The sequence below is a fragment of the Erythranthe guttata genome, chromosome 2 (assembly GCF_056151865.1).
Source record: "Erythranthe guttata isolate IM_541 chromosome 2, IM_541, whole genome shotgun sequence".
Classification (NCBI taxonomy): Eukaryota; Viridiplantae; Streptophyta; class Magnoliopsida; order Lamiales; family Phrymaceae; genus Erythranthe; species Erythranthe guttata.
Window position 1 is genome coordinate 2,288,305 of NC_142534.1, and position 26,049 is coordinate 2,314,353.

A 26,049-nucleotide genomic window follows, 5' to 3' on the forward strand; every position below is an offset into this window, starting at 1 on the left:
CGTAAATAAATAAATCAACATAAAAAAGAAAAATAGCAGAGGGGAGTTCGTATAGCAGAGAGGGTTTTTGGTGAATTTCAGCGTCGATTTCAGAGGGCTGCTTTTTTATTTTCTCACTCTAGTTCCCACCACAGCGCCTCTTTTCCTCTTTCTCTCTCTAAAATAATTTATCTGATCATGTAAATACTGACGAATTCAACTATTTCGTGAATCTCGATTGACGAAATCCGGTTAGTAATTACTATTTATGCGCTACGAAAACCTCGAAATTCAACTATTTCTTCAATCTCGGGAGCAAGGATTATGATATAGTGTTTTTTGGTGTGTTAAAAGGAGCTCTTTAGGGTTATGAGAAATATGTTTGGCTGTGATTGTGTTCACGAATTGTAGTCGTTTTTTTGATAGCGAGAATCGTTGTGCAAGTTCTCTGTTTATGCAACTATTTTGTGTGTGCATTCGTGAATTGTAACTTGTTATTGACAGTGATTATCATTGCAGAGTTCATTTTTTGCGTCGAAGAATCGGGTTAGGGTTTTGAGACATTTGTATTGTGTGTGTGTATATATACGATAGACATATACAGTATATAGCCATTGTGTGTGTGTGTATATACGATATATAGCATGGCGCTGGCTACGACATCACAGTCGATTCGCTATATAGCCCCGGCAGGCGCCACGGGAGCCAGCAACCTGGACGCTCTAAATCGAGTGCTAGCTGATCTCTGCATCCGTGGCAATCCCAAGGTCTGAATTTATTGTTTGCCTTTTTATCTCCTCTTCACTTTTTGTTTAATGACATTTATTCGTGCTTTAGTGGCCCAAAATGGCAATACACGATTTCCTCTTATTCGTTTGTTGCTTGTTTTTAACATGCTTAAAATTGGTTCGTTTTGGGGCTACGTGAAGGATTGGAAAGTCGTTTTTCTGTTTGACACGTTTAAATTGCTTTGATCTGTAATCAAATTCCTTAAATTTTTATTTCTTTTAATTTTACGTAGTAAACCCTACCGGACATCTTACAGATTGGAGTCCCATGATCTTCTAGTATATCTATATCAATTGTTTTTTGTTAACGTTTCTCATTGGGCCATTTCTTTTAGGTTCGCTTGAATCGCTAATATTGTTTAATCCACTGGATTTTTTTATGAAAAAGCTTAATTAATTTTTAGGATGGGGCTGCCTCAGCATTGCGGAGACATGTGGAGGAACAAGCCCGTGATCTCAGCAGTGAAGCGTTTTCACGATTTGTGGATCACCTCTATGATCGTATCACCAATCTTTTAGAAAGCAATGAAGTTGCTGAAAATTTGGGTGCACTGAGGGCCATTGATGAGCTTATAGATGTTGGAATTGGGGAGAATGCTGTGAAAGTTGCAAAGATTGCAAATTACATGCGTACCACATTTGAGGCAAAACGTGATCCGGAAACTTTGGTTACTGCCAGTAAAGTTCTGGGCCACTTGGCCAGAGCTGGTGGAGCAATGACAGCTGATGAAGTAGAACGGCTGGTATGTATAAGACCTCCTGTTCGTCATGGTATGGAGGCCTCATAATTTTCTGACTTATCATCTCTGATTTTGTCAGGTTAAAGTTGCACTGGAGTGGCTTCGTGGTGAAAGAGTTGAATATCGTCTTTTTGCTGCTGTGTTAATTTTAAAAGTACGTTCCTTCTCTCTGCTCCTATTGATTATTGATTGACCAAGTTATTGGAGGCAGTTGTATGTCTAGACTCGTGGAGAAATCAACAGCCTCACAATTTCTATTAGGGATCAGACTTATCTTCTACTAGTGAACCAAGACTCTTTTAATCCAAAATCGGATCATAGATGACTGAAGTCCCCCAAGGGAATTTAGATAATATACAGAGAAAAATCTAAACTCGCCACCAAATTCCTTCATTTTTAGAAGCTAGTTAAACACCATAGCCCCAACCTTTCAACATACTGTTGATAAAAATGTTTGTCCAACGGAACTTTGATTTGTTCAAATTGATTGGACCTTTTACACCGTATGATATCTATTAAAAGTTGTCAATAATTGTTGCAGGAAATGGCCGAGAACGCTTCAACAGTTTTCAATGTGCATGTTCCTGAATTTGTGGATGCCATCTGGGTTGCTCTGAGGGATCAAAAACTGGATATTCGAGAGCGAGCTGTAGAGGCATTGCGAGCTTGCCTTCGGGTCATTGAGAAGCGTGAGACCCGGTGGCGTGTCCAGTGGTAAGTGAGATTTTCTCCATTATTCCTTCGGTACTTGTTAGGTGATACTAACAATTTGTGTAACAATGGTTCACCTGTGCGATAAACACCGTAGTTAATTTATTACCATCCAAATGTAGTCATGCCATATTTTTCTGCTTCTTATCTGTTATAGAACTTAAGAGTTGAAAAGGATAATTATAAAATAAGTGCATCATTAAGAGTTGTGAAGAGATCTTGTGCTAACGAGTCAGTTCTGTGCTTCCAGAGGTGTTCAGATTCTTTTAGACTGTTGAGAAAAAAACTAGCAAATGCGAAATTGATTTGGATCTGCTATCTAATTATTGGACATTGATCATTTTTTCCGTGACATTTTAAGATAATGCTTGATCTGTTTTTACATTTTATAGCATCTTTTTCTTGTACAATTTTTTGCGTATGTCTTATACAAACACGAAAAAACTAAGAGAAGTCATAGTAGTATGTGGCCATGCCATAAGATTTAATACTGGAGATTTCCTTTTCTTGTTCATTGAAACTAAACACCCACGGGCTTTTAAGTATAGTCTTTTCAGGTTTCTACTGTTATATCTGTCCTGAATTCTATCAGATCGTATATCTTTTTATCGGTTTTCACCAAAAAAGAAAAAGAAAATTGGTAATGAGCTACTAGAAAAATTTGATCAGTTGAATGATTTTTTCTTCAGTTATTCGTATGTTGGACAATTGTTGCTAATTCGTGATTATGGCAGGTATTATCGTATGTTTGAGGCTACACAAGATGGATTGGGAAAAAATGCCTCTATACATAGCATACATGGTTCTCTGCTTGCAGTTGGGGAACTGCTGAGGTAGGTCTAGATCGTGGTTTTTTTTTCTCGTGCAGAAGCTGGGGTGCATGCTGTACTCTATCTTAACAGACTTTTGTGCTTTACTGTTTCGAGGTTCCTTAACCTTAAGCATTTATTAGAACTTGTTTTAGATTGTATTTTTAATACCTGACATCGCACCTATTTATGCAAAGATTGTTTCTGCATTATTTGCAGTTTGGAGTTTTTATTTCTAGCTGACAAAAAATATTGTTTTAGACATTTTCAACCATCTCTTTAGTAAATCGAGTGTGCTTTATTTTGGCAGCACATTATTTATGCATGCTTTGAATCTTGATGGGCATTTCATGTTTAGTTTCCCTTATAATGTTCTTCCAATGAGGCTAGCCTCAAGTTTTGTTAAGTTGCTTTTGTTATATTAATCTTTTTCTAGAAATAACAATTGATGTCAAGTTCACTGCAAAATATAATTCTTGTTTTGGTCCTCTTTTTTTACCTGAAATTGATATTGTCTCCTACATTAATTTGTGTTATTTATTTTTATCTTTTCTTTGTAAAATGGGCCATGGTTTTGCATCAGACCTGTCACTGTATCTTAGATAGTTTAACATTGTGGAAACATTGTCAGACAACAACCATTTAGATTCTACCTATCGCTGGAATTAAGCTATCAGAATTTGCTTTTTCATAGAGGCGCTGAGGTCTAAACTAAATAAAAAAACTTCCACTATAAGCGGGTTCTTATTGAGAGGGACGATGCCATTTGACAGGAATACAGGGGAGTTCATGATGTCTAGATATAGAGAAGTTGCTGAGATTGTTCTCAAATATCTTGAGCACCGGGACCGGCTTGTTCGTCTCAGCATAACTTCTTTGCTTCCTCGAATTGCCCATTTCCTACGTGATCGTTTTGTGACTAACTATTTGACGGTTAGTTGTTTTCTCTACTGAAAATAACTATAAGTCTAGTATGTAGTAAATGTACTTTGTGATGTTATTGTGACAGTTTGGCTGATAAAATCTATTCTTTCACAGATTTGCATGAAGCATATACTTCATGTCCTCAAAATACCTGCAGAGGCTGCTAGTGGGTTCATTGCTCTTGGGGAAATGGCGGGTGCGTTGGATGGTGAGCTCATCAATTATTTGCCGACAATAACGTCTCACTTGCGGGATGCGGTATGAGCATGAATTAACATCAATAGTTTGTTGGCACTGCGTATACATCTAGCATACAATACTCTTTACAAGGGATCTTGTTATTTTTAGATTGCTCCTCGTAGAGGGCGACCATCTATGGAGGCATTGGCTTGCGTTGGAAATCTTGCAAAGGCTATGGGGCCTTCTATGGAGCCTCATGTACGTAGTCTCTTGGATGCGATGTTTTCAGTTGGATTATCCTCCACTCTAGTGGAAGCCCTTGAGAACATTACTGCCAGGTCTTCAGAAGACGTCTTGCATAATGCTTGTTCTTCTTTGTCTTAATGTTGAGTCAGTGATTCTGACGAGTTTTTCTGGTGTTGCAGCATTCCATCTTTGCTTCCAACCATTCAAGTACGTTTGCTAGAATGCATTTCAGGAGTTCTTTCTCGTCACAACCAAGTTCAATCCAGGCCTACTACAGGCCTTGCTCGGACTAGTAGCATAGGTGCTACTTTGCAAGTACCAGAATTGAGTGCTTCTGCTCTTGTTCAACTTGCTTTACAAACTCTCGCCCGCTTTAATTTCAAGGTTGCTTCATCTTTTAGCTCTCTGCTCTCGTTCTGCTGCCGACTTAATTTTTAAGTTTGTTAGGGTTTTTTTGTAAGTACTTTATGCTTCTTGCTTTTCCTGTTTTATTGCTATTGTTTCAGGGTCATGATCTTCTTGAGTTTGCAAGAGAGTCTGTTGTGCTCTATTTAGAAGATGAGGATGGAGGTACACGAAAAGATGCTGCTCTGTGTTGCTGCAAATTAATGGCAAATTCCTTATCTGGCATCTCTCCCGCACAGTTTAGCTCTAGCAGGACAAGTCGTGCTGGCGGAAAGCGCCGGCGGCTTGTTGAGGAGGTTTGGTTCTGTTCAACTATTCTTAATCCCCAACTGTGATTAACTTCTTGGAACACAAAAGTGGTTCAATAATATTGTCAGATTTGAATTCGTCTATGTTTGCATATGTGTAACCTACAGAGCACCAAATTCCCCATACTTCTTCAGGCAGACTGTGTCTTGAAGAAGATATCTGTTTATTAACTTCAGGAGTGAGGCTGCCTTAAGTTCTCTCTCATAAGTAAACAAATTCTCTAATTTTCTGAGAACCACATAGGAGGCACTCTGATATTTTTGAGATTTTCTCTAATTTCTCTAATATTTTTCTGTTGGCTAGTTCTGTTTGCTAACATTATTTTGATATTATTTTTCTTGTTTAGATTGTGGAAAAGCTTCTCATTGCAGCTGTTGCTGATGCGGATGTTATTGTTCGACGATCTATTTTTGCTTCTTTGGAAGAGAGTGGAGGGTTTGATGATTTTCTGGCACAGGCTGATTGTTTGACTGCAGTGTTTGCTGCTTTAAATGATGAGGTATTGTAACCAGGAATTTTGAATATATATTTTCATCTTCCAGTTATATTACTAGAAATATCAATCTTCCACTCGGTTTCTTAACAACAAAACTCAGTGAAAATGTCTTCCTCCAAATCAAAACCAGATATCTTTTTATTTCTCACATATTGCCTGATACTCCTCCTTAAAAAACCTAGAAAACACCAACAGCTCCTTAGCATTCATGCAATGGGAATTTGATTTTCTTGAGACAGGGATAAGGGTGAACCCTAGTTATCCTGTTCAGATTGTGTGATGTATTATATCTAAATGAACGTCTCTTTTGTGATACAACATAGTCAGTTCATAACTTGCTTTATTCCTTTTTAGGATTTTGAAGTTCGGGAATTTGCAATTTCAGTGGCTGGAAGACTATCTGAAAAAAATCCAGCATATGTTCTTCCAGCTCTGCGTCGCCATCTTATACAATTATTAACTTATTTGAAACAAAGGTATTTTTGAAACCCGTCAATTGCTTAAACTTATTGGACAGCTTTAATTGCTGACCGTGTTGCCGTAATGCTATCTTCTTCAGATTCCCTGTCTTCGGTATTTCATTAATTGTATGTTATTGACATTTCTACTTCGTGAGCAGTGCTGATAGCAAATGCAGAGAAGAAAGTGCGAAATTGTTAGGATGCTTAATCCGCAATTGCGAGAGATTAATACTCCCATATATTGCTCCCGTGCACAAGGTTTAGTATCTACTAGAACAAATTGTTACTTCAGTGTTTTGTTTTTGTTTTTATGACATTTTTGATGTTTCAGGCCCTAATTGCAAAACTCAACGAGGGGACTGGGGTGAATGCTAATAATGGCATTATAAGTGGAGTTCTGGTAACTGTTGGGGATCTTGCCAGAGTGGTAGGTATTTCTTAATGAGTTTTGTTGGTCAATGGGTATTTTTGCTGATTGCCTTATTGATTACTACATTCTGTACCGATTATTTTGTTATAGGCCAAGACGCAATGGAATATTTTGGATCTCACTCCCTTATATTAATAATGTTATATTTGCATTAATGGAGTGAGTCATGATTTTGAACAAGTTGATATTACTATGAATTATCCATGTGTTTTATCAAAAGGAGGATACATCTTTATTGAAACCTGCATGGGCTTTACTATCTATCATGATTTGGCTATCTTTGAATAAAAAAAATTACTAATTGGTAGTAATAATGAGTTTTAGCAAGATCGTATTCGTGGTTGTTGGCATTGAAACTATTTTTTCCTCTCAAGATTGTTAGTTTGTATAGGGACAACAATTTACCTCTTTAGATACAAATATTTCACTTCAGTGGTTCCATTTTGCTCCACCGAAAGTTCCAAACACTCCTTAATGGGATGCACTATTGACTTTAGTTCCGTTTAACGTAAAAAGTGGGGCCAAATGTTTCCACCTGAACAAGTTTAGCCTCAATTTTTAGATAAAGAAAGTTTTATTGAAATGAAATCACGCTACATTTGAGGACTTCCAGTCTGTTTCAGGGGGTTGTTAACGCTTGGATGTTTGGGTAGTTCAGCCTTGTTGCATCTTATTTACATGTTTGATAACATGAATACTATTTCACGCTTATACCTTTGCATTCTTGCTCTCATATGCTCAGGGTGGCTTTGCAATGAGACAGTATATTCCAGAACTTATGCCCTTAATTGTTGAAGCCTTATTAGATGGTGCTGCTGCGACGAAACGCGAAGTGGCTGTTACAACTCTAGGTCAAGTGGTACAAAGCACTGGGTATGTCTAATTTTTGATCTATTTATTGTGTTTGGTTAATATCTCTGTTGTATTTAAATTTATGTATATATTTTCTGGTGACTGAGTAATGAGTTGTATGATTATTATACAGTGGCATGGGTTCTTTATTTTCGTATGTCTACATCACTTCACTGTAAAGAGCTGTGGGCTATGGAATGGATGTGTTAGTGTAATCAGTATGAGTGGGCTATGGAAAGGGATGTGTTGGGTTATTCAGTATGACCGTATGAGGTTTCATAGTACCCAAAAGGATATATATACTAAGTAATTTATTTCAAATAAAAATATTTCCACTTAGTGATGCATTTATTGAGGCAAATGGATTTATTTTGAAGGATTTGCAAACACCCCCAACTTTTAGAACTAAGCCTTTATTTTCAACTTTACTCACAATCACCTACTTCTACTTATACAAAAAAGCTTTTGCACCCTTTGGTTTGAAGAGTTTGGTTATATTTATTCAATTCTGTTGTGATGAGCTGTTATATGGACTAAATTCAGATCTGTCTGCTCCAACTTTGATCCTAATATTTCAATCATTTGGGTCAGGATGACCTTACTTCTACGTTATTTGGAAAACTAATTAAACGCAAACCAGTTAGTGATAATGTTGAAGTTCTTGATTGATGTGAGATCGTTTAGTTTTTTAACTCCCTTGAACATGGTGTTTGATATGATTTTGCAGTTACGTTATATCTCCGTACAATGAGTATCCACCATTGCTTGGATTACTTCTAAAATTGCTTAATGGTGAACTAGTTTGGTCAACCAGGCGTGAAGTTTTGAAGGTAGCTGCATTTAACTGACTATTCAAAGTTTTCTTTGAGATATGATTTTAAGCTTAAACAATGCTGGTGACTCTAGGTTCTTGGCATAATGGGTGCTTTAGATCCCCATGCACATAAACGTAATCAACTACGCTTACCAGGGTCCCATGGCGAAGTTAACCGCACAGCTGGTGATCCTGGCCAGCATATTCGGTCAATGGATGAACTACCTATGGATCTTTGGCCATCTTTTGCAACATCGGAAGATTATTATTCCACTGTGAGAATTTGAATCTAACATCCATGTTATTCGGCATAATGACATGATAATGAATCACTATGATCTTTTTGTGCTTTCTTTAACACTGATTTAGTTCAGGTCGCTATCAGTTCCCTCGTCCGAATTTTTAGAGATCCTTCACTTTCTAGTTACCACCAAAAGGTGGTTGGATCTCTCATGTTCATATTCAAGGTCAGTCTATGCTTTTTATACCTGCCGTTGTTTTAAACTGCACGCTTTTATGGAACACTTCCTGTTTCTGTTACTGTACTGCTTACTTGGTATTATTTTGTTTGTTTTGCGAGATAAGGTAATGGGTCTTGGCTGTGTTCCTTACTTACCCAAGGTTAGTCTAATGTTTTATTGCAATTACGTATCTACTTATACAGTTCTCTTCTTACTTGCAAGAATGATGTTATATGTAAACATGCTATTTATTCCTAAGGATTTGAACCTGTTTCAGCATTCTTCAAATCATTAGAAGCAAAAAGGAAGATAATAGAAACGCACTACCAAATGGAAAAAGAAAAAAACTCTTTATTCATTGACTAAATTAAATAAGGTGTTAAAATACTCGTTATTCTGAGATGTACAGCAAACAACTCTCCATCACCTGTATCATTTTAAGAAGCCAATTCTTGGTATATTTATATAGACAGAAGTACCTCCTATCTTGCCTTATTTTGAGACACATCACTCATTACCAAACTGATTTTTACTCTCTTCCATGTCTTTCTTCATATCTTTTCAATGCCCTGTTTAGTTTATATTTGTGCACCACTTATTCATTCAGTCATCCAGCCACCTATTAGTCACTTCCCAGGGTCCACTGGATGGACTTCCCAACCAATTGAAACAGATTGAAAGTGTTTTTGAATTGGATTTTCAGGATTTCTGTTAGTAGAGAAAAAGTCAACAAAAACCTCAAACCGTATCGAACTTAGTTCTGAAACGGGTGTATGTAGTGCAATCCTTGTAAAGTTCAGAATCCTATTTGGCACAATGATCTTGTAGATGCTGCTGGATTTGTTTGTTGTTGGTTTTTTTTGTCCTTGTTTGCAATGTTTCTGAATTAAATTGGTGTTATCAGGTTCTGCCAGATCTCCTTCACACTGTTCGTACGTGTGATGATGGTCTTAAGGAGTATATTACATGGAAACTGGGAACTCTGGTTTCTATTGTTCGCCAGGTATGCATAATGTTCTAATTTTAGTGTTCTCAATCATCTTGAGATCCTTTACATTCTTATTCTGCATGTGCAGCATATTCGCAAATATCTGCCAGATTTGTTCAAGTTAATATCGGAATTATGGTCATCCTTCAGTTTGCCTGCTACTAACAGACCAGTCCACGGATCTCCGGTAAATCTGCTTCTGTGGTACTCTTGTGGCATATTGTCAATGATCATGTTTTGTGTTATACACCATAAAAATAAATGTTTGATAATATAGTTCCTGGTCTTTAACTTTTAGATTCTCCATCTCCTCGAGCAACTTTGTTTGGCTCTCAATGATGAATTTAGGACACATATTCCTTTTATTCTTCCATCCTGCATTCAAGTCCTCAGTGATGCTGAAAGATTTAAAGACTATACTCATGTCGTTGATATTCTCCACACTCTTGAAGTTTTTGGTGGTCAGTAGCTCTTGTTTCAGCCACTTTTCATACACTTCATCGATGCCATATATATATATACACGTATGAAATGTTTGACCTCAATCTGTAGGAACATTGGATGAGCATATGCATCTACTTCTTCCTGCACTCATTCGAATTTTCAAAGTGGATGCTTCAGTAGAAGTGCGGCGCGCTGCTATCAGAACTCTGACTAAGTTGATACCTCGTGTACAGGTTGCAACTAGACCCATATTCTCTTTTCTTCAGTTTGCATTAAATTATGGTTACGTTACCCATTGTCTTTCTTCTTTATTTCTATCTGTCTTTCTGTTTAATCAGGTAACCGGGCACATTTCAGCTCTTGTGCATCACTTGAAGCTTGTCTTGGACGGGTATGATTCCCCTCTCAATTTTTATATAAATATGCAATGTGGAGTTTATTGAATCCTTGATAAAAATGGAAAACATATGATCTTTGAACTTGCATATATTTCCTCACTTAAATCATCATGTAAACCTGGATTTAGACTTAACCCCTCACAGAATGATTAGCACTTAAATAATTTTCATAGGATTTTTTTTTTAAATCTGGCAGCCTGTAATAGTTAGACACCATAGTCAGATGTCAGAGTTGACAATTTCTTTATCCATACTTTCCAAGAGTGGAGGGATAATTGTGCTCTCTTTTCTAATTCACATGAAGCTACTTAACATTATAGTATTGAACTCTGTTATTCGAAATGCATTGAAAAAGTATTTTTGCATGTTGTAAGACAATCTGCAATAATGATCTATACCTGCCCCTGCTCCACATTGAAGGGAAAGATCACATTCTGCGATCACTGTATCATGTTCAGTGAGGGGCTTGATCACTTGCTTTATAAGGCAGTTCTTGGGTTGAGTTACACTCTTATTCATAAAGAGTCAAGGATGATATGTTTTCCTGTTGTAGTTATTAGCTGATTGTTGGTGCTGTTAGTTGTTTTTGTTTTTCTTTCCCCATCACTTAAGGTAGGTATCCATTTTGCAGGAAAAATGATGAGCTTAGAAAGGATGTTGTTGATGCACTTTGTTGTCTAGCTCATGCTCTTGGGGAAGACTTCACTATTTTCATCCCGTCCATCCATAAGCTTTTGTTGAAGCATCGCATGCGGGTACTGTTGTAATTATTGGTTTTACATCTCTGTCATTGGCAGTCAAGGTATTTCTCTGGTTCATAAAGATTTTAAGCAAACTTATTTCTTTGACCAGCATAAGGAATTTGAAGAAATTGAAGGCCGTTTAAAAAAACGGGAGCCTTTGATCCTAGGGCATACTGCTTCTCAGAAACAAAACCGACGGCCTCCCGGGGAGGTTATTAGTGACCCGTTAAGTGATGGGGAGGATAGAATTGATCCTCACAAGCCTCACAAGGTACATTGACTTTTCCCTCCATGCAGTTGGTCTTTCCTTTCACCTGTCTACTGTTGCCTTAAAAAGTGGCAGATATGATAAAAATGTTATGCAGTTCATAAATTCATGTTATACAGAAAATACAGTGAATCTCATGTTCTTGAGAAAATACAGTGAAATAAGAATAAAAGAAGCCTGACTTGGTTTCATAAGACAGCAAGCCTTGAATCAGAGCAATTCTTAAATTTGGTGCCACTCGATAATCAATACTTTACTGACAGCTAATCTCATTTTAAAACCTTTGAGTTTGTCCCTGGAGCTTTATATTCTAGAATTTACTTTGATGATATAGCTCGTTGAGCCAATTACACTGTAATATTGTCACAACAGCTAAGTAAGTTGCTAGAAACTTGTCCTTATGTGCTGGTCATCGGACTGCTGCACCTTTGTTTATCTGAACAGATGATAATTATCGCCCTTGCTAAAGTTAAGTCCCAAAAAAATCTGCTGCTCATGGTAAAAGTGCATGAATTCATGTGTTGAACGCTGACAATCGACTATTGTGGTACTCAATTCTGCAATTGGATAAAGGCTTGAAAATTCTATGTGCTGCTTATGAAGTGAATGTTGTAGTGCTTGCCTTCTCTCTTTTCCAATTAATACTTATGGATTTTTAAAGATGGTCTTTTCTACACTGTTAGCAACACAATTTTGTTTATATGACTGTTAACATCATTAGAAGACCGGCCAAACAGAGTTGTTTGTACATCTTTCATAGGTTAATGAAGCTCGATTACGTGCTGCTGGGGAGGCTTCTCAACGTAGTACGAAAGAGGACTGGGCAGAGTGGATGAGGCATTTTAGCATTGAATTACTGAAGGAATCACCGTCACCGGCTCTGAGAACTTGTGCCAAACTTGCCCAGCTTCAGGTAATTCTCATTACTTACATCTTATTTGTGTTCTGTTGTCTCTCGTCCAAGCAAAACTTTTTTACCCCTTGAGCTGAAAACTATAAATGGATAGAGTGACTTCCCATCATCAGAACTTAATGCTGTTTGTTTTGGCAGCCTTTTGTTGGAAGGGAGTTGTTTGCGGCTGGTTTCGTCAGCTGCTGGACAGAGTTGCATGAGACTTGCCGAAAACATCTAGTAAGAAGTTTGGAAATGGCATTTTCATCTCCAAACATACCTCCAGAAATTCTTGCTACACTTTTGAACCTGGTATGTTTAACTACTTACAAATGAATAGCTGTGTCTATTGCATACTCTCTTCACCTTCTAGGAAATGATTATTTTTACTGTTAAGGGCTTAAAGCTGTCGCTTCTTGTTGTAAAGTTGATTGCTTAGATGTTGTATTGCTTGATCAGTTCAATTAAATTTGAATAGTTGGGAGGGCTAGGTATGTCTGAATTCTGCATTCTCTTCGCTATAGTTTTGTACTAATTTGATTCTTCAACTGTATGCTCTTTGTCCTTGGAAGAAGATCCCAGGAGAAGCAAAGATTTCCCTTTTATGTGTCTGATTTATCTCTAGTCTTCACATTTTCTCAAGGGTGGCTGTTTGAAACTTAGAATAATGAGGCTGAGTGACATGGAAGGGGGAGCATGACTACATATTGTTGTTGCCTGTTGGTATTTGGAAAGTACAATTGAGAATAACTAGCTGATAGGAGATACAGAAGTCCCATTATGTTTGTGTTTTATGTGTTTCCTGAAAGTGTGCATGATGAAGTTGAGTTATGCCAATCAGTTTGTAGAATAATTTTTTCAGGCGGAGTTTATGGAACACGATGAGAGACCTCTTCCTATTGATATTCGCCTACTGGGTGCTCTTGCAGAAAAGGTTAGAATTTTCTGTCTGAAACTACACGACATATAAATAAAAGTTACAATAAAGCAAATAAATGTGCATCTAAGGGTATTTTCTCTCCCATCTCTCAGTGCCGTGCATTCGCAAAGGCTCTGCATTATAAAGAGATGGAATTTGAAGGTGCATGCTCAAATAGGATGGACGGAAACCCTATTGCTGTAGTGGAAGCTCTTATTCATATAAATAATCAATTACACCAACACGAGGTTGTTACCTACTTTCAGCTGGAGTTTCATATGCTTTTCTTTGCTTACAAACTACGTTCATGAAGTTAAGCGAGTTATATTTTTTCGTTCAGGCGGCAGTTGGAATATTGACATATGCTCAACAACATTTGGGTGTTCAATTGAAGGAGTCATGGTAAGATTAATTCTTAGTAACTCTTGAAAAATGAAACCTACTATTGATTATTTACTGTGAATGCATTTAAGTGATCTTACTTTTTGTTAAGGTATGAGAAACTTCAGCGCTGGGATGATGCTCTCAAAGCTTACACTGTTAAAGCCTCCCAAGCATCAAGTCCACATCTTCTTTTGGATGCAACACTGGGTATGCATTCTCTTACAAATATGAGCACATGGGGGATATTAATTTGTTTCAATTTGAATAGAGCTATGTCTACGAGTCTTTTTCCTTGCTAGTTCCCTTTTATTTACTCTCTTAAATCCATGCTGCTTTGAAAATGATCGTGCTGATTGTAATGTACCAAAACTATTTAATTTGAAAAACCAGTAAACATTAGTTCTTTAAGTTTTATCTTCTTTGATGATGAGCTTCCTCTCTTAATTTTTAATTTTTTGCTTTGTATGTGTAAGGGCGGATGAGATGCCTTGCCGCACTTGCACGGTGGGAAGAGCTCAACAATCTCTGCAAGGAGTATTGGACACCTGCTGAGCCAGCTGCTCGGCTGGAGATGGCACCAATGGTTTGTTTATGGCTTCAGATCATACCTTTGTCCCATCATCTCACTCTCTTTTGTTAGATATTGATTTTTCTGAATGAGAATAAATCAGCATTTTCCTCTTAACTGTCTCGATTGCATAAAACGTAAACAAAAAACTATAAATCCCATATCTAAATTCTTGGGACCAGTTTAAAATATATCCTTTTCTACGTCAATTTTGGTGGATGATGAAAAACTTTTTTACGTCAATTTCCTTTTCACATTTCATTTTACCTCATTACTTTATTTAAATATGATATGTATTAATTTAGGCTGCTAGTGCTGCCTGGAACATGGGAGAATGGGATCAGATGGCAGACTATGTTTCTCGATTGGATGATGGCGATGAAACTAAACTTCGAGTTCTGGGTAATACTGCTGCTACAGGGGATGGGAGTAGCAACGGGACCTTTTTCAGGGCTGTTCTATTAGTTCGCCGTGAAAAGGTCGCCCTTAATTTTGTGGTTTTCATTTGTTTTCTTTAATTCCTTATTTGACATGTCTCATTGTTCTTCACCTTTTAATATCAGTATGATGAAGCACACGAATATGTTGAAAGAGCAAGGAAATGTTTGGCTACAGAAGTGGCTGCACTGGTAAGTGTTTCCCCAGTTCTCTTTCTTTTTTCCCAATAAAAAATAAAAGTAAAGAAATACAGGCTTGTCTTTTTTCTCATTGGTGTAGTATACTTTCTTTCTATGCTTTTGTTTAATGGTTTACATTCCTACGTGAACCAGTTCTCAGTATTAGCTACATGACTGATAATAACATTGGTTTTTTGACAACCATTTGTTGAAGGTCTACTGAATTCTGAATGAATAGACAATAAGTGATGTAGCTCACATATGGGGTCACAGATTGATAATCTACTTAAACTTTTGCACTTTATTTTAGTTATAGGGTGTATAGTGTGAAATTTCATACTGCCCCCTAACTGTCTTATGAAGTTGTCGTCCATATGAAACCCCTTTCCGTAACCATGTTTTGTTCATATATTCAACTTTTTATGGTATCTTTCATATTCCGCATATATATTTTTTTAGTGTGGAGCTTGGCTTGATCTCGTTCGTTCTTTTAATTGCTTTTATTTCTTAGATTGTCTTCTTCACTAGGTAATAAAATGGTTGTCTCTTATGTGTTTCTTATAAATCAATGCACACTGCTCAGTTAAAATAGCCAAGTTCATAAATTTATTTGGTAATGGGACATGGTCTGCAGTTGTTGAACAAGTGGCATCTAGATAAATATCTAAAATTTGCGCGGTTATCACATTTAACACATATCAAAGTCATGTCTAGTGCCTCTGAAATTTTATCTGTTTCCCTTCACTAGGTTCTTGAAAGCTATGAGCGTGCATACAGCAATATGGTTCGCATTCAGCAGCTATCGGAATTAGAGGAGGTATATGTTTTTGTGCCATTTCAAGATCTTAGCTACTTTGGTTGAATTTGTCATAATCGTCAAAACATTAGTTTCCTAATGATAGATGGCTGATGCCATCCCAAAATAGGTAATTGATTACTGCACACTTCCTGTTGGAAACCCTGTTGCTGAGGGACGGAGGGTCCTCATCCGCAATATGTGGAACGAACGCATAAAAGGCACAAAAAGAAATGTTGAGGTAAAATGCAAGCTCTCTTATATTCTCTTTTGAGGGGTTGTTACTGCTGGCTTCTACATAATGCAGTGAATGGCTTCAGCTGTGATTTCTGACTCCTCACTTCCACTTGCATCTGTCTTCTCTTACACCTCCAATACTATTGTTTTCTATATTCTACATCTGTAACACTCAAACTCAAACTCCAGGTTTGGCAAGCACTTTTGTCTGTCAGATCACTTGTTCTGCCACCTACAGAAGATGCAGAGACATGGATAAAGTTTGCCTCTCTTTGCCGTAAAAGTGGCAGAATTAGTCAAGCTAGATCGACTTTGACTAAACTCTTACAGGTTAGTGATGCTCATCGACATATAGCATGCATCGATGCTATCCGTTCACATGTATATATGGCCAATTTACTCTCTTTCTATTGTAGTTTGATCCTGAAACAACTCCTGAAACTGTACGATATCATGGGGATCCTCAAGTAATTCTAGCTTATTTGAAATATCAATGGTCACTTGGGGAGGATCATAGGCGCAAGGAAGCCTTTGCCAGACTCAAGGTATGCTCTAAATTATCCCGAATGTCAATGCTTTCAATACATCCTCTGATGATTTGTTTTGCTTCCCTGCAATTTTTGTGTTCCAGGACTTGGCCATGGACCTTGCAAGAACACCTAGTCTTCAACAAACCACACAGTGTGGCATATTGGGTAGCTCAAGTATGCCTTTGGTTGCCCGTGTTTATCTGAAATTAGGAACTTGGCAGTGGGCACTTTCCCCTGGTTTGGATGATGAATCCATACAAGGTAATTGACGAGAGTCTATCTTTCTCTCTCATGAGTTAGCACATGCGCACACATGTTTTTCTGTCTCTTTGTGACCCCATCTTCCATCTAAAGCTCATTGTGGATCCAGCTGTTTGAAATTTAATTGATGTATGGTTGTCTGTGGTTCCAGAAATCCTCAGTGCATTTCGAAATGCGACTCACTGTGCAACAAAGTGGGCAAAAGCTTGGCATAAGTGGGCACTTTTTAATACAGCAGTTATGTCTCATTACACCTTGAGAAGTTTTCCTAGTATTGCGGGCCAGTTCGTTGTTGCTGCTGTCACTGGATATTTTCACTCTATAGCCTGTGCTGCAAATTCTAAAGGAGTGGATGATAGTTTACAGGTAAAACCATTTAGAGATGATTTTCTGAAGCTTCTGAAACTTTCTGAATTTTCGTGCTCCAGTGAGAATTTTCCAAAGTGCTTGATATTAGTGTTACAATTTATTTGAGATGTCTTTTGCGTCATTTTGGCTGCTACTTATTTTGGTTGCAGTTTCGTGAATTAGCTTTTAATTCTCTTTCTAGATGTTTCCTTAAAAAACCCCGTCTCTTGATATGTAAGAATTTTTATTATATTGTTGCTTATCAACATGATTTTTGTAGTCATGGTTGTAATCTGGAATTTCAGGATATCCTCCGTCTTCTCACTTTGTGGTTCAACCATGGAGCCACATCAGAAGTTCAGCTGGCATTACAGAAAGGATTTTCACTTGTAAATATAAACACATGGTTAGTTGTGCTGCCTCAGATAATTGCCAGGATACATTCCAATAACCATGCAGTTAGAGAATTGATACAATCACTATTGGTACGGATTGGCCAGAGTCATCCACAGGTTTGTTTTTTATATATGACATGCATAATCCTTCTATATGCCACAATCTTTCTAACTGATCACACTTCGATGTGCTTTAAGAAATGTGCTTTACTCGTCTGCTAGCAGTCGATCTTGATTTTCAGTTTTGTAGATTACTAGTTTTAGTTTTGCTCAGATGTCTTTGTATGAAGTATTCTCTTCAAATTCCTTAGTTTGATGTTGTTTCTGCAGCATTAGTTATTATATTTGGTGATACTTTTTTTGCTTCATATTTTTCTATTACATCATTGGTTTTTGTATGAATTGGTAGCTTTTCATAAAAGATGAAAAAAGTGATTCACGAGGGTCACTTGTTTTCCTGGAGGTCTTGGTGCCTTGAAACAATAACTGGAATCAGAAGTTCAAAACCACATTAGAAGTAGAACAGAGAGAATGCTTCATCAATCCTGATGATCTTGGGAAGAAACTTGGACCAATTTCTTTAACATCAATATGGAATTCCCAAATATTTCAAAATCAACCTCTAATATCATCTCAGGAAACCAATCTCCTAGCAGAAAGCTGATCGCCCTTTCCATTTTGGTGTTGTAATACATGCATGTGGAGCACTAGAATTGAAGTAGTAATAAAGGAAAATTAGGATTTATGCAGTTTTTCCTAATTCACTACTGTTCTGTAGAAAGTTAATTTACGGGGTCCTCAACAATTATGTCATCTGGAATAGACAAAGTAGACTGCATAATTTCCTTTGTTCCAGTTGGATGATCAATATTAGTTGCCGTCTACTTGGACTTCAAAGCTAAATACTACTTTATTTTGATCTTGGTATGAGATGTCTGGGTCACATTGCAAGGTTGTGCACAACATTTCCTTGATCTCATTTTCATCAAGGATATTCCTTTAGAATTTGCTAATGGATATGGTCGGCCCATGTGGAGTTTCTAGTTGAACATCACACATCACTAGGAAAGTGGGTTTGATTGATGTTGTATCAGAGCATCATACCTCACATTGTTGAAGGAAAAAAGGAAATGACAAGGACAGATACATTTTACTTGCCCTTTTGGTTCCTTTTTTTTTTTTTTTTTTTTTTACTTCTGATTGAGTTTCTTGATATTGCAAGTTCAGTGAAGAGCAGCTTCATATAGAAGTTCTATGCTTTTCTAAAAGTATAGATAATTAGAGGAACCTTGAAGGCGCAAGGCTTATTGTTATGGAATTGGAAGCAAAGTAACGTGCACTAGATAAACTAGTAGACTTTTGCAACGTTCTATATATAAATGTGTACTGTTTTTTTTTTTTTTTTTCCTTTTCTTTTTGATCTTTAAATATGTGTAACTAATTCTAACTGGCTTTTTACCTTATTTATGTGACTAATATAAAGTAATCTGCAGGCTCTTATGTACCCCCTTCTCGTGGCATGTAAATCTATTAGCAATTTACGGAAACAGGCAGCTCAAGAAGTGGTTGATAAAGTTCGACAGCACAGTGGTGTGCTAGTGGATGAGGTGAACATATATTTCCATTAATATAGTTTGTTAGTGTTTTTCTCCTCATTTTTCTGACTTTTATGATTTAATTGCAAGGCCCAACTTGTATCTACTGAGTTGATCCGAGTCGCAATACTTTGGCATGAAATGTGGCATGAGGCATTGGAAGAGGCAAGCCGCTTATATTTTGGTGAACATAACATTGAGGGAATGCTGAACGTCTTAGAGCCATTGCACCAAATGCTTGAGGAAGGTGCAATGAGGAACAATACCACCACAAAAGAGAAAGCTTTTATTCAGGTATTCTTTCTTTTAAAATACCAATTTGTTTCCAATATTCTGGCTGTGTGGTCAATCTTTGGAAGATTTTTTCCCGTAAGAGAAGAAAAAACTTGAGGCTTTTTTGCTCAGAAGATGTTAACTTGTGTTCTTAAAGCTTCCGTTTTCATCATTCTGTAAACTGTCTATTGAAAGTAATCAAAAGAAAATTGATCTATAGACCGTTAATTAAATCATTTTCCTGTCTATTCTGATTATTTGTTATAATTGGACATTAATTTGTGCTCCAGGCATACCGTCACGAACTGTTGGAGGCCTATGAATGTTGCATGAAATACAAAAGAACTGGAAAAGATGCTGAATTAACCCAGGTATGCATTGCAAGAAAATCTCATTATGTTTCCAACTTGTCTCATTTAATTAAACGAGGCATCATACAAATCTACTCTATAGTAAGTTCTTATAACCATTTTTAATCCACTTAGTTGCATAATATTTATTGTCTGTGCTCCTTTGTTTCCATCACCAGTCTTCTTATGGTGATTGCTGAACGAGATAGTACTGGCTCCCTCTCCTTGTCTGTGCCCACATTGGTCTTATCATCGTATACTCTATACATGTTTTTTGATAAGTAGAACTGTTATACCAAATGCAGCTGATTTACACTATATCTCTGCTGTTACTCTTGCTCAAGTATAGTCCTTGCAATCCAAATATTTCTAGATGGTTTTCATTTATTATGTTCCTGTATCTTGCACTTTTTGGTCTGTAAAATCTTCTGTGCTCTATATATATATATAAATTTATAGGATATAGGTGAGCTTTCTATTTTTGCAATATATCAATGGGAATAGCATTCATAAATGGTGTGTAGCTTTGGAGGTGCCCTCCTGTATTTCAGTTTGGTTTCAAATGTTTGTTAGGCAGTGCCCTCCTGTATTTCTGCTTATTTTTACGATATCTGTTGCACTGTATTTAACTTGCATTTGGAGTGGTTGCGTACTTCAGGTTATTTGATTGTTAATGTTTTGTACAACTTCTAATGGACACACATTTCGCCTTACCAGGCTTGGGATCTCTATTACCATGTTTTTAGGAGGATAGATAAGCAGCTACAAACGTTGACCACCTTGGACTTGCAGGCAAGAACAAGCTCTTTTTTTATAATTGTTTAATTACAAAATCCAATTCTGAGATGCTGGGCCTATTTACAAAATTTATTTCTTTAAATTCATAAATTACAATTACACCCTTTATATTTGTCTGTTTTTCAAATTGCACATATTGTTTATCATCTCTAAGATTGGGGTTTCCCATTTTTTTGGTTGATTTCAACATTTTCCTAAAGGTGGTAATCGGCAGTTACAATTTGTAAAAGCTGATACAAACTTCATGGCAATGTTTGTAATTCCCCGGGGTATTTGTAATTTATAAAATTATAGGGTAAATTTTGTAAATAAGCCAAACCTCAGTATTAGTTTAAAAATTATGAATTCCTTTTGTAATTGGTATTTACTGCTCAGAAACATTAAGGTGTTTATTCTTTTATGAAAACAGTCTGTCTCTCCAGAACTGTTGGAGTGCCGTGATCTGAAACTCGCTGTTCCTGGAACCTATATAGCTGGTATAGATGGATTTTTTATGTCTACACGCGCACACGCGCACACGCACACACAATATATATATATATATATATATATATATATATATAGACACACACACACACACACGCACACATATACATACATAATTTATGTCTGTATGTATTAGTTGTCTTTGAATGCTCGCTATCCCTTCTGACAAAGTTACCGCTCGTTCTCTAGATTCACCAGTGGTGACAATCACTTCATTTGCACCCCAGCTTGTTGTCATCACATCCAAACAGCGACCTCGTAAGTTGACTATTAATGGAAGTGATGGTAATGATTATGCTTTCTTGCTGAAGGGACATGAGGATTTGCGCCAAGATGAACGTGTCATGCAGGTCTTATTCATAAAACTTCTCACCTATCTGTTTTATGTATTTTGGTTCTATTGCGTGGATCGATATACTGTGCACATTTTTCTCACTTCCAATTTATAAAGAGTAATACATTGTCTCTCCATTATATATCAACTTACTTTCTGAAATATACTTCTATCAGCTCTTCGGTTTAGTAAATACTCTGCTCGGGAATTCTCGGAAAACAGCCGAAAAGGATCTCTCTATTCAAAGATATTCCGTCATTCCATTATCTCCAAATAGTGGCCTCATAGGATGGGTCCCAAATTGTGATACCTTGCACCAGCTCATTCGGGAGTACAGGGATGCTAGAAAGGTTGGGTTCGAACCCTCCACCTTTCTAAGTTTCTTATATCTGAGTCTGGGTCATGCCTGATGATTATGGTCCCTATATCTTGTTTTGTAGATCACGTTGAACCAAGAGCACAAGTTAATGCTTAGTTTTGCTCCGGATTATGATCATTTGCCTCTTATAGCAAAGGTTGAGGTGTTTGATTATGCCCTGCAAAATACAGAAGGAAATGACCTAGCGAGGGTAGGGGTTATTCAAAAGTTGACTGCTTCTCCTTCCTTTTCTATACCTTCTTATGCTTTTGAAAATTTCTAGGTGCTCTGGTTAAAGAGTCGCACTTCGGAGGTTTGGTTGGACAGGAGGACCAACTATACAAGAAGCTTAGCTGTCATGAGTATGGTAATGATTTCTTACCTGAAATGGGTCCCAGTGCTTAATAGATCTTTATTTACCAATTGTTGCTGTTAGAAATCATCAATATGTTTTTTCTGCTAAATGGTTTAAGTTCATAATTATGCTACAAAAACATAAAAAGCTTATCTGTGTGATTTTGTCTGTCTGTGTCTGTTGGTCTGTCTGTATCTTTGGTCTCGGGTTATATTAAATGGAAAATGGTTTTGCCCCTTTTTTGCTTGCCTGCGTAGGGATAGATGGGATTGAAGAACTTGGTTTTAGCATGTTCATATTCTTGACACTCAGATTTATCTTGTCTGTTTATATACATGTAAAGGAAAACATATTAGTTACATTTCAAGGGTAAATACTCAGACCTTTCAAGGGTTACTATTAGTACAAATTTTGTGAATAAACAAACTTTTATGCTCTGTTATACATGCAAAGGAGTCATATATTTCAGTGTAATGTATTTTCTGATATTTGCTCAATAGAGATTACAAGTATTTATACATGTACAATCATGTTAATAGAGGAAACTAGCTAATTTATCATATAGATGTTACTCTAAATCACTTCTAACCTTGAAAAGGTAAGTCAAGTACATCTATTTATATCTGATATTCTGTAACATCTTTTAGAACTTACTAGTTTGACAAACGCAACTTGTCAAGCCTAAGTATAAATTGTTTGTCTGAGCATTTTGAAATGGTATCTTTGTGAAGTTGTGCTCACTGCATTCACATTTTTAGGTTGGTTACTTACTTGGCCTGGGTGATCGACACCCAAGCAACCTCATGCTGCATCGTTCCAGGTATATAGACGACCTACACCTATACTAGTTTATTGTTTGAGTTTTTTAGTTTATCTTATGAGTCATTGTTGGCAGTGGGAAGATACTGCACATCGACTTTGGAGATTGCTTCGAAGCTTCAATGAACCGAGAGAAATTCCCTGAAAAGGTAGGTGAACATGCTTTATGGTTCAATTATTAATTTTTTCGCCAAGAGTGAAACAGACTTATGTTGAATATTGAATGGTTTAGGTTCCGTTTCGCCTCACTAGAATGCTCGTTAAAGCAATGGAGGTCAGTGGTATTGAAGGAAACTTCCGCTCCACTTGTGAAAGTGTCATGCAGGTTTTGCGGACAAATAAAGACAGTGTTATGGCAATGATGGAGGTACATACCGAATCTGTGAATTGTACTCGTTCTTTATCGTTTGTTTTCTACCGTTTTTTAGGTCCTTAATAGTTTTCTTACTCATTGCTTCCTGTTGTGGCCTTGCTATGAGTTCACTCATAGTTACTTTTTGTTTTCCATTTACCTTCATAAGTACGATACATGTTTTTTTATCTGGTCACTAATTCCATGGAGATTTTTTTCTCCAAAACCATCCCTCAATAGATGCTGTCATTGTCAACGTACCCTTGTCTTGCTTTAAGAAATATAATCCAATTTTGACGAATTGGACTAGCTTTGCCTCTGGGATAGGTCACAGGATTCAGGATTCAGGATTTTGTACAGGATATATGATTATGATAATTTTCTAGCACATTAATTAACTTCCGAATGTTTCTTGCTTTTCCAACGCCCATCTTAAATGAAACTATAGGAGTCTTTTCTATGGCCAAGAGTAAAATAAACATTATTTTAGTTTTATTTATTGTACTGGAAAGTTGTGAGATTTGATACTCAAAACTGACGAAACTTACGTTTGGTTTTCCTCAGGCATTTGTCCATGACCCCCTCATAAACTGGCGTCTATTCAACTTCAACGAAGTCCCTCAAGTGTCTGCTCTTACGAGTACACACCCTCATGGAGAGGAGTCGATTCCTATTAGAGAAGTTGTTCAGCCGCAGAGAATTGTTCGCGAGAGGGAGATGCTTGATGCATTCGATGTATTGCTTTATCATTCTTTTATCTTGATTTATCCGTTTGTCAAGTAAAGATTTATTATGATTTTAATTTTAATTTGTCCCCTCCGTTTTCACTTGTAGGCGGTCAATCATTTGGGTGATGCTAATGAGGTGCTGAACGAAAGAGCGGTTGTTGTGATGGCACGAATGAGCAACAAACTTACTGGAAGGGATTTCTCTTCACTACCGTCTAACTCGGTCCAGCACTCTCTGGAGCACAGTACCTTAATACCTGGCGATATTCACGAAGCTGACCATGGTTTATCTGTCAAATTACAAGTTCAGAAGCTGATTCTTCAAGCATCTTCGCATGAGAATTTGTGCCAAAATTATGTTGGGTATGTTTTTCGTATTTCGGAAATCGGGAATCTTTATTTATTTTTTATTTTTTATTTGTTGGTATAAGTGTGGAATAAGAGTGCCCTTAATGATATAATGGTTTTCGTGTTTCAGGTGGTGTCCTTTCTGGTAAAATGTCGAAGATGGCACACACTGACTATTTACGAGGTCGTGTTAGTTCGTGTAAATATGAACTGGAGTGGGCCCTGGGATGTATATGTAAATATCAGTTGTTAATTTATGTATCTAAAGTCGTCAATAAATATGATTGTAAATTCGAATTTGGTAATTAAAAACTAGTACATGATGGTTGGGAAATTTTTTTTGATTGGAATTCTAATTATTTGGAAGAAAGATTTATAACGAAACTAAAAAGATGAAAAAGGCAAGTCGTTCTTTTTATTTGAAATTAAATTTTTGTTATAATAAGAGTTATAAAAAAAATCAAATGAAGATGTTTATTCATAACTTATCAAGTTCACCTAAATTTGGTTTTACTACTTTTATATAAGTGGAACAAAATCACTGAAAAATGTATACTGTCAGCTCACGTTTTTGGCAAAAAAAATGCGCTAATGGGTCATATTTTTGACACTCAAATATATAGAAAAGAATATTTCAATTCGTAACTAGTCAGAATGTAGCTCATCTAAATTTGGTTTTCTTAATTTTTGACTAGTCAATCAAAATCTAAAAAAATTGTATAGTATAGCTCACATTTTTTTGTTGAAAATAGCCGAATTGGTCATATTTTTTTAAATAAATTTTAACACTCAAAATGTACATTAATTGACGGAGATATTATTCAAATATAGTGATATACTATATAACTTAATGTTTGTTGTAAATCGCCCTAATGGTATTGCTTTTCGGTTTGATGATTGTGGAAAATAAAGTATAGCAACAATAATAAAGGATAGAGAGAGAATGCAAAGACAAAAATCCGTAGAGAGAAATTAATAAGGGGTGTGTTATTGGGGGATGGAGATTTCCATTATATAGGTGAAAAACCACCGGGAGTTACAAGAGAAGTTACAAAGGAAGTTACTCTACCACTAACACAAATGGAAAGACATGGAGTAGGGTAGTGATCTAGTGGGGAGTTGGGTGGTTATGTTAGGAAACCCCACACACATATTATTTACAACACTCCCCCTTGGGGATTCCTATCAAAACCACTATTGTGCATTTCATGTTGCCTCATTAAAACCTTCCGAGTAATAAAACCCAGTGGGACAAAACAACATCGGTTAGGAAAAAGAGTACAACGCACAATCTTTCCAATCAGCTATATTGCCTCGTTAAAACCTTTAGCGGGTAACCAAAAACCCTGTGGGAAAATAAATCCCGCAAAAAGGAAAAATAGTACAATAGGGCATCTAGGTATCTTCTGGATACTGAGTACCTACAGGGTACTCCCCCTCAAGTTAACTCCCCCTGATGTCTATAAGGGAGCGAGCTCAGATAATCTACGCATGCCAATAGCCTTAACATGCTTTTCAAAAGTGACTTTAGGTAATGACTTAGTAAATAAATCAGCGCAATTATCCTGACTTCTGATCTGCTGGATCATTATTTGTTTGAGCTCTTGTTGTTGCTGATTGAAGAAAAACTTTGGAGCTATATGCTTGGTGTTGTCACCTTTAATGAAGCCCGTCTTCATTTGCTCAATGCACGCTGCATTATCCTCGAATATGATCGTAGGATCTTCTGTGGTAGCCAATCCACAGGAATCTCGAATATGCCCATTCATGGCTCTAAGCCATGTACATTCACGCACTGCCTCGTGAAGTGCTAAAATCTCTGCATGATTCGATGAGGTGGCAACTAAGGTCTGTTTTGTA

At 36.8% G+C, this 26,049-nt stretch overlaps 1 protein-coding gene across 4 annotated transcripts; it reads left to right on the plus strand.

The window, feature by feature from the left end:
• TOR (target of rapamycin) lies at positions 1–24,523 on the plus strand. 4 transcript variants are annotated; one of them, XM_088823941.1, is made up of 58 exons: positions 1–230; positions 499–746; positions 1,172–1,510; positions 1,587–1,661; positions 2,049–2,221; positions 2,953–3,051; positions 3,801–3,960; positions 4,066–4,209; positions 4,300–4,469; positions 4,557–4,761; positions 4,884–5,078; positions 5,438–5,590; positions 5,942–6,063; positions 6,207–6,306; positions 6,380–6,475; positions 7,221–7,351; positions 8,058–8,160; positions 8,237–8,419; positions 8,519–8,611; positions 8,730–8,765; positions 9,510–9,608; positions 9,682–9,780; positions 9,892–10,054; positions 10,146–10,270; positions 10,376–10,428; positions 11,067–11,190; positions 11,288–11,449; positions 12,207–12,359; positions 12,498–12,650; positions 13,201–13,272; positions 13,371–13,505; positions 13,598–13,659; positions 13,751–13,848; positions 14,115–14,224; positions 14,515–14,688; positions 14,773–14,838; positions 15,575–15,643; positions 15,753–15,863; positions 16,049–16,189; positions 16,276–16,404; positions 16,491–16,650; positions 16,802–17,016; positions 17,304–17,510; positions 18,887–19,000; positions 19,079–19,282; positions 19,552–19,632; positions 20,329–20,403; positions 20,819–20,885; positions 21,085–21,245; positions 21,406–21,579; positions 21,670–21,798; positions 21,871–21,954; positions 22,701–22,762; positions 22,838–22,910; positions 22,994–23,128; positions 23,678–23,848; positions 23,948–24,204; positions 24,320–24,523. In XM_088823941.1, exons 2-58 carry the CDS (start codon positions 624–626, stop codon positions 24,336–24,338), a joined length of 7,386 nt encoding a protein of 2,461 aa, XP_088680067.1. In that variant the 5' UTR covers positions 1–230; positions 499–623; the 3' UTR covers positions 24,339–24,523. The 4 variants fall into 4 exon arrangements, with proteins under 4 accessions (XP_088680067.1, XP_088680079.1, XP_088680071.1 ...); XM_088823953.1 differs by having other exon boundaries at positions 2–230; positions 484–746; XM_012981379.2 differs by having other exon boundaries at positions 89–230; positions 584–746.
• Positions 24,524–26,049: the final 1,526 nt, after the last annotated feature.